We start from the raw sequence: 9,204 nt of genomic DNA, 5'->3' as shown, positions 1-9,204 counted from the left end.
AAACAGGAGATGGGTTGTATACCAATAGTACCTCAAAGAGGTGGCCATAATACCCCTACTGGATACTAGTACCACTAGTACCTGAAGTAGGCGGCCTTAGTACCCCCGTACTAGATAAACACACCTCCAGTATCTAAGGGAAGTGACCTTGACACTTCTACTGGATATTGTAACTTCACTTCAACTATAACTGCAACTTCAGTGCATGAGAGACGAGTTCCTATTGGATACTAACACCTGCAGTACATGAGAGACGAGTCCCTATTGGATACCAAGGACCCTAGGCTTCCAGAATTGGTAACCATGTCAACTCTGAACCAGAACCATTGGTACTTCACTTAACTGTAGGAAAAGGGGGACCATTCACAGTTTCACGATAAATACACATTCACAACAACAAATCACAAACGTGCATGTAACACTATCTAGGAGGCGGGCACAACAGCTAGATCTCATCCCCGTAAACGCTGACAGGAAAGCATGGATTAAGATAGTCACATACACACAATCTGAAAACCAGCAGGAGTTGGGCTTCGAGCAAGGAGGCGGAAGATTAGCCAGCCAGGACGCAATTCATGGCTCTCAGAAACAGAATAGAAAACAACTCGGCCTCACAGTAATGCACTTCGTCTGGATGCTTGCGACTACGGTATCCAGGCCCGAGATTGATTGATGACGATTAAGCAACCCAAGAGGTGGCACGGGCGTGAATAGAACGAAACAAACCCGAGGTGCATCAGGGCCTCGACTAATACGACTAAATCTTCACGCATTCTTAGACTAATGAGTAAAGGCTTCGACAAGTTAGGTGAGGGAGGAGTTTCTTCATCTGAACACCCATAGATTGATTGATGAAGATTAAGCCACCCAAGAGGTGGCACGGGCATGAATAGCCCGTAAGTGGTGGCCCTTTCGAGCCATTACCAGTATCAAAAGATGATACTGGAGATCTGTGGAGGAACACCCATAGTTAGACAGAGTCATTTCAAGGGATAAATGAATTGATAAGACATTGGTCTTATCAGGCATATCTGCAAGTATACACTTGCAGATATCCTTTCATAGAAATACAGGCATTCATATATATATATACATGCTTGTCTACATACATGCCTTCAATACACACGGCAATGCATACATACACTCGAGTTCAGAACATTATAAAAGACAGAGCTTACAGAAATGACCTATTCCAGGCGATAACAGTAGGATACAGATGGGTACAGACCTATTTATTTTCTCTCCTCAGTTTCGAGAACTAACGTGTTGCTGTACGAGCTGGTGAGAGAAGTGTGGCCAGGCTTGCCGAGTCTAAATGAAGAGAACATAATATGATCCCAGCTTATATTTTTGTTGTAACAAATGGCTTATTTTTTATGTTTTAGTTTAATCTAAAAATCATTTGGAGTGCCTTGTGAGGGTGGAAGTGGGCATGCATTTGGTGTTTACATGTGTGTGTGTGTGTGTGTGTGTATACTATTTGTTCTTGAAGGATCAAGCTGTTAGCTCTTGGACCCCGACTTTCTGACCGTCGGTTCTCTAATGTACTGACTCCCGACCTATTTTCCTGGATTATACCTACTGCATATGTTTCTATCACACACACACACACACACACACACACACACACACACACACACACACACACACACACACACACACACACACACACACACACACACACACACACACACAGGATGCAGTCCGAAGCAACTGTCAAACTCCCAGGTACCTACTTTCCTCAAGACGAACAGGCCCATCAGGAGAAAGAATCTCTCCCTGTTTTTTTCTGCCTCGGCCTGGAATCGAACCCAGACATAATGGACTACGACTCCCGAGCGCTGTATGTGTATAAGTGTGTGTGTCAGTATGAGTATCTGTGAGTGTGAGCGGACGCGTGAGCGTGTGGAGGGAAAGCCCAACTGAGCCACATCTCCCTAAGTGTGACGGGACAAAGCAAACCTTGAGGCTGGAGCCAGAGTGAGTCAACATGCAGTAAAGATGGACAAATGCCTCGTGTGTATATACGCTACGTTGAACAAGGCCAAACGAGCCCCCAGGAACCGTGTACGGTGAGGCAGGGGTGAGTGCTGTTGCGTCAGACGCAAGACTTAGGAGACGGATGCTAAACCACAAATTTCCTTGCAAACGTTTGTGTGCGTCACTGCGTCAATCTGCGCGCGTAAATAACGAGAAAATGGGAGGTGTGTGGATGGCAAGTGATTGTTTCATTTGCGTTTTGATTATAATCTGAATACTTTTGCTGCTCAACGGGGTCGTTCGCTTCATGGTATCGCGATGGGAGTTTTAATAGTGGAGCATGAGAGAGAGAGAGAGAGGGGGGAGAGAGAGAGAGAGAGAGAGGGGGAGAGAGAGAGAGAGAGAGAGGGGGAGAGAGAGAGAGAGAGAGGGAGAGAGAGAGAGAGAGAGAGAGGGGGAGAGAGAGAGAGAGAGAGAGGGGGAGAGAGAGAGAGAGAGAGAGAGAGAGAGGGGGAGAGAGAGAGAGAGAGAGGGGGAGAGAGAGAGAGAGAGAGGGGGAGAGAGAGAGAGAGAGAGAGGGGGAGAGAGAGAGAGAGAGAGAGGGGGAGAGAGAGAGAGAGAGAGGGGGAGAGAGAGAGAGAGAGAGGGGGAGAGAGAGAGAGAGAGAGGGGGAGAGAGAGAGAGAGAGAGGGGGAGAGAGAGAGAGAGAGAGGGGGAGAGAGAGAGAGAGAGAGAGAGAGAGAGAGAGAGAGAGAGAGAGAGAGAGAGAGAGAGAGAGAGAGAGAGAGAGAGAGAGAGAGAGAGAGAGAGAGAGAGAGAGAGAGGTGAGAAAAAGAGAGGGAGAGAAAAAGAGTGAAAGAAAGAGAAATTAAAAGAGAAAAAGAGAAAAACAGAGGGAGAAAAAAAAGAAAAAAAAGAGAAAAAGAGAGAGAGCCTCACAACACTTTCAGAGTAGTTGACAAATGGAATGCATTAGGCAGTGATGTGGTGGAGGCTGACTCCATACACAGTTTCAAATGTAGTTATGATAGAGCCCAATCGACTCGGGAACCTGTACACCAGTTGAGAGGGGGGGGGGCCCAAAGAGCCGAAGCTCATCCCCTTCCCCCCGCAAACATAACTAGATGAGTACACCTGTCTATTCCACCTGCACACGTGATCAGCAGTATAGCAGCCCGTGTGGTCGTTGTCGTCGTCGAATTCGTCGTCGTCCGTGTCGTCAAGGTGGGTCCAGCTCGCGACCAAATCACTATGTCCCTCTACTTGAATTACGTGATAAGTAATAGAGGGTAATTGGTAAATGGTAATACAAAATTCGCAAGAGTCAACTGTTTTCTGTATTTCGGGTGATAGAGCGTTGAAATGTCTCTTGGCGAAACGGTTTTGCAAGATAGGATGAAAGTGCTATGCCAGTAGGCCTATATAGCACTTGGAAGGGATAGGAGGACTGGAAAAGAGCTGGGGTATGATGACAGATTGAAGGAGCGGTTCCCAACCACTTGGAACATCGAGGCTGGTACGTCGACCCTGTAAGATGTGAGACCTTCGCTGTTCCGACCTATGCAAATGGCTGGGCTCGATGAAAAGGGAACATTCATTATCATTTATTATCCTTGGTGGAGCCCTCCCCTACTGGCACCCTTCCCTGTGGCACCCTTCTCTGCTGGCACCCTTCTCTGCTGGCACCCTTCCCTGCTGGCACCCTTCCCTGCTGGCACCCCCTTCCTGTGGCACCCTTCCCTGCTGGCACCCTTCCCTGCTGGCACCCCCTTCCTGTGGCAACCTCCTCAATTCGAAACGTGCCATATGAAGAAAGATTGACAAAGCTTAAATTACATTCTCAAGAAAAGCGAAGGATTAGGGGTGACATGATAGAGGTGTACAAGTGGAGGAATGGGCATAACAAAGGGGGATAATAATAAGGTATTAAAAGTATTAACACAAGGCACAACACGAAACAATGGGTATAAATTGGATAAGTTTAGATTTAGGAAAGACCTGGGTAAATACTAGTTGGGTAACAGGGTTTTTGATTTGTGAAACCAATTACCGTGTAACGTGGTGGAGGTGGGTTCTCCTTTATTGTTTCAAACGTGGGTTGGAGATGTATATGAGTGGGATTGGGTGGTTATAAATAGGAGCTGCCTCGGATGGACCAATAGGCCCTCTGCAGTTACCTTTATTCTGATGTTCTTAATAACGAAGTGCTAATTGTTGTACTTAATGGAAAACTAGATGGAATCCCTTGCGGTGCCAGGGTCAACCCTGTCTCTCTCTATGTATCTTCTATGTGTCTGTTTCTATCACAGAACATGTATTATCGAAACTAAAAAGAGAAACTGCTCAAAAACTATCAGGAAAACAAAAAACTATGATTGCAGACTCTCAGTTGGCATGTTCAAGACCTGAGAACCATTGGGGGAGGTTGTGGGTGGTGGAGTGTGTTCCGGTGAACCGGGCCGGGGTAGGAGTAGGCTGCGGATGGATGCATGATGAGTTGTAATCATCAAAATTTAAGTCTTCTCGCCGCTATAAGCAAAGTATGACGAAAATAAAATTTCCTAAAATTTTCCGGAGGTCGATGAAGAAGGTTTTACAATGCTGGAAGACAAAATATTGTTTTGATAGGTTTGTTTACAAAGTACTTGGCTAGAGGAAGATAGTGGGCAGGACCAAAATCGTTGTGGGGCTCAGTATGTGACCGTGGCAAGATGTGCTCCTGAATTATTCCAGCCTTCGAAACGCCCATGATGGGCACGTGCCCAACAGTAATCACAGTTGAAAGTTTGGTGAGGCTAGCTCTAATAGTTTGAACTACAACCTTCGACAGACAGACAATCTCTTTCAAATATATAGATCTAGCTTTGGAAAAATCCTCCACCACAATGCTGCCTAACTGAAACATCGTAGAACTAAGGTAAGATGAAAATTATATATAAATACAAATTAATGATCTATAATGAATATTAAATTCTGAGTAAATTAAAAAACACACGCCAAGGAACCTACCTGTTGCGTAGTCTTGAACCAAAGTGTTTCAGCGAAGAATACTAATCAAGGTCCTATAATCATCTCCGTATTAAAGTGTCAACAAAACGGGCGTGCTAGAGGCTGCGTCACTCAAACCTGCAACAAAATTTTCACATGAAGGGAAAATTTATGATTATTAATACCAGATATTACCACCGGTATAATTTTTAGATACAATGATTTGCATAACACTTTTGCTCTACCATGACATTGATTCACAGGAACTAGGACTCGTCACTAGCCATTACATCAGCGATAATGAGGTGTTTGCGTGCCTCATAATTAGATGTAATGATCTCATAACTACAATAACCAATTACAATTTAAGTCACCTTTCTGACCCTGTTGATGTTGACCTCTTGGGCGCATCTCGTCTACCCTTGCAGAGACAAGTCTACACGATAAATTTGCTGCCCAGGCGCTAGTATTTTGTTAATTGTGAAACTTCGTGGGTTTTAACTTGTGCTGGAACAGTGGGGGAGGAGCTGTCTGGAACTAGTCAACGTCCGGACGGGCTCCTACCGTCGGCCGCATCTTCCCATGTACAACAGGAGCTGTAGGACGAAATTTGGCCAAACTATTGCTGGCGTGAAAGGGAAGGCAGCGATGTCAGTCTCTAGTAGCGAACAATGAGTTGTTGTCGCTATTAAACTTGGGTGAGCAGGCAGCCCCGGAGAGTAGCCAGCAGTTAGCCCTGGAGGACAGTGAACAGTCAGCCGTGAAGGGCAGTCAGCCCTGGAGGGCAGCGAGTAGTCAGCCCTGGAGGGCAGCGAGCAGTTAGCCCTGGAGGGCAGCGAGCAGTCAGCCCTGGAGGGCAGTGAACAGTGAGCCGCGGAGGGCAGTCAGCCCTGGAGGGCAGTGAACAGTGAGCCGCGGAGGGCAGTCAGCCCTGGAGGGCAGCGAGCAGTCAGCCCTGGAGGGCAGTGAACAGTGAGCCGTGGAGGGCAGTCAGCCCTGGAGGGCAGCGAGCAGTCAGCCCTGGAGGGCAGTGAACAGTGAGCCGCGGAGGGCAGTCAGCCCTGGAGGGCAGCGAGCAGTCAGCCCTGGAGGGCAGTGAACAGTCAGCCGCGGAGGGCAGTCAGCCCTGGAGGGCAGCGAGCAGTCAGCCCTGGAGGGCAGTGAACAGTCAGCCGCGGAGGGCAGTCAGCCCTGGAGGGCAGCGAGCAGTCAGCCCTGGAGGGCAGTGAACAGTCAACCGCGGAGGGCAGCGAGCAGTCAGCCCTGGAGGGCAGTGAACAGTCAGCCGCGGAGGGCAGTCAGCCCTGGAGGGCAGTGAACAGTCAGCCCTGGAGGGCAGTGAACAGTGAGCCGCGGAGGGCAGTCAGCCCTGGAGGGCAGTGAACAGTCAGCCCTGGAGGGCAGTGAACAGTCAGCCGCGGAGGGCAGTCAGCCCTGGAGGGCAGCGAGCAGTCAGCCCTGGAGGGCAGTGAACAGTCAGCCGCGGAGGGCAGCGAGCAAGACGCTGCAATCACTGACAGTTGCCGGTTCAATTTTATTATTAATTAATTACTGACGTTGTTGATTCTACCACATTCTTATGCATCAATTTAAAGATAAATTAATCACTGAATTATCATCATTAGATGATGCTATGGCGGCACTTCGGAATGGACAACGAGCATAAAGTTAATAAACACGTAGTTCAGAGTACAGCCCAATCATGTCGGCGATGTCTTAAGTAGATTACGCGAATCTTAATATTAATAATTTTATAAGCCCATCATCTAACTATTTGAAGCGTACTATTTTCAATACTAAACCCACTAGATAACATCTCTGGCGATAGTCACTTTTAAACTATAATATAAAGTATTTTAATGATGTTTTGGTGACGAATACAAACTAGATAATTATTTTTCAACGTCACCAATGGTTTGGGGTCCTGGGGGAAGAAGAATTCAACAAGCACTTACGCAAGTACTTACAAGCCTCTACATCTTTTCTCAATGGTTAAGTACTTTCTTTTGATAATTGCCTCACCTTTAGCGACTTTGTTTACACATACTAAATGATTTACGCGCATCGAAACTTCCCAATCAAATGTTATTGGGAGGTTTGTGTCCTTGTTATAAACAGACTCTTAGTGCTTCGGAGCTCATACACTGTTTAACAAAGGTAAACAAGGCCTCCAAAGATTGAGAAAAGATGTGCTGGGCCCAGATTCACGAAGCAGTTACGCAAGAACGTGTACATCTTTCCTGAATCTTTGATGTCTTTGGTTACATATATTAAACAGTTTACAAGCATGACAACTTGCCAATCAATTGTTGTTATTGTTATAAAAGCCTCCTGGTGCTTCCGAGCTCATTAATTGTTTAATAATTGTAAACAAAGCCGCCAAAGATTGAGAAAAGATGTACAGGTTCGTAAGTGTTTGCGTAACTGCTTCGTGAATCTGGCCCCAGGTTCGTACATCACTACTTACGAAACTGCTTCATGAATCGGGTCATTGGACACATGGAGCCTGGAGCCTTCGTAGGGTACCTAATACACTAGTTGCTATAGACCTTACTGATTCTAACAGTTTGTTAAGAGAATAGACTTAGATTTATTAATTATTGGTTGAATAATTTAGTATAAACTGTGGAAAACTAAAAGACATGCCAATAAAAGCATGTGACTCATTAATTTAATGCCAAAAAAATGTATATATAAAAAGTTTACAGTCTTTTATTACCAAAGTTAAGTAAATATATTGTAGGTCAAGCAGCAGACAAAAATTTAATTAAATAATTAAAATGCAATGCTTTACAAACTTTTTTTTATAAACGTTCGTCTATTAACGAACGGATTTTACGAGATTTTGTATTTTACGATTTTACGTTCCTAAGTACCATTTTTATATGGTACTGAGGAACGTTGTATTAGGGGACTCAATATACGTTGAAAATAGGTTTTTGCTAATCACTCGTAAAGTGGCTGTTGTTATTTGTTGTTTTAGATTTAGCTACTCAGAACGAAGTGTCCATGTAGCACGGGCTATGGTGAGCCCGTAAGGAACCAGGTACGTAATGTGGCATGCGAGTTCATTTATATCTCTTGCTGTTAGGTAAGGTGTTGACTCTTATTCACAAGCCCGCTCCTACCCCCTCCCCTTTCCTCTCTCTCTCTCTCTCTCTCTCTCTCTCTCTCTCTCTCTCTCTCCTCTCTCTCTCTCTCTCTCTCTCTCTCTCTCTCTCTCTCTCTCTCTCGTTCTCTGTTGCACGGTATGACTCAGTTATTGTATTCTCATCCATGCAATTCAATTATTTATGTTGACATTCACGTACATCATCAGCTGATTAACCCACATGACTCACCTGTTGAGAATTACCTGTTCACCTCTGCTCCTGGGAGTCTCCTGGGGGCCCCTTGATGGTCAAGTGTCCTGGGGCCCCCTGATGGTCAAGTGTCCTGGGCCCCCTGATGGTCGAGTGCCCTGGGCCCCCTGATGGTCAAGTGCCCTGGGCCCCCTGATGGTCAAGTGCCCTGGGCCCCCTGATGGTCAAGTGCCCTGGGGCCTCCTCTGCATCAGTGTCTTGCAACCTCTGCTCGTGCCTAACTCATAGATTGATTGATTGATAAAGATTGTGCCACCCAAGAGGTGGCACGGGCATGAATAGCCCGAAAAAAGGCTAACTCATAGTGGGAGAATGAACTAAAGGAACATTAAAACGCAGAACATGACATATCATGTAATCCTGAAATGAACTGCCTAGTATCGTCCTAACTACATGACACACGAGGGAGAAAAACGCTGAATATCCACGTTTATTTTTTTTCAGTCACAATAATGGGCCTGAGAGGGGCCAAGCAGATGGAGAGAAGAGGAAAAGTTAATGAATAGGGAGATGGGGAGAGACTACGGATAAGGAGTGGTATTATCCGGTGGAGGCGGAAACAAATGGGCAGTTTCTTTCACCCTGATGCCCCTGTTACCAAGCAGCAAATAGGTACCTGGGAGTTAGACAGCTGCTACGGGCTACTTCCTGGGGATGAGTAACAAAATGGAGGCCTGGTCGAGGACAGGGCCGCGGGGAGGCTAAGTCCCGAAATCCTCTCATGATAACCTCCATAACAAAAATAGCAGGGACCAGGGGCTAGATTCACGAAGCAGTTACGCAAGCACTTACGAACCTGTCTATCTTTTCTCAATATTTGGCGGCTTTGGTTACAGTTAATGAGCTCCTAAACAACAGTTAATCTTCCTAAATA

The 9,204-nt window shown here is 46.1% G+C and overlaps 1 protein-coding gene across 1 annotated transcript in view; it reads left to right on the top strand.

Annotated features, from left to right (window-relative positions):
• The first annotated feature begins 246 nt into the window (after positions 1–246).
• The window catches only part of LOC138368726 (uncharacterized), a 23,001-nt gene continuing 14,043 nt past the window's right edge, over positions 247–9,204 (top strand). The window contains exon 1 of the mRNA XM_069331449.1: positions 247–329. Coding sequence (XP_069187550.1) covers positions 247–329 — 83 coding nt within the window. The remainder of the gene's footprint in view (positions 330–9,204) is intronic.

The sequence above is a fragment of the Procambarus clarkii genome, chromosome 26, assembly GCF_040958095.1.
Source record: "Procambarus clarkii isolate CNS0578487 chromosome 26, FALCON_Pclarkii_2.0, whole genome shotgun sequence".
NCBI lineage: Eukaryota > Metazoa > Arthropoda > Malacostraca > Decapoda > Cambaridae > Procambarus > Procambarus clarkii.
This window is presented reverse-complemented; position numbering and strand designations above follow the sequence as displayed.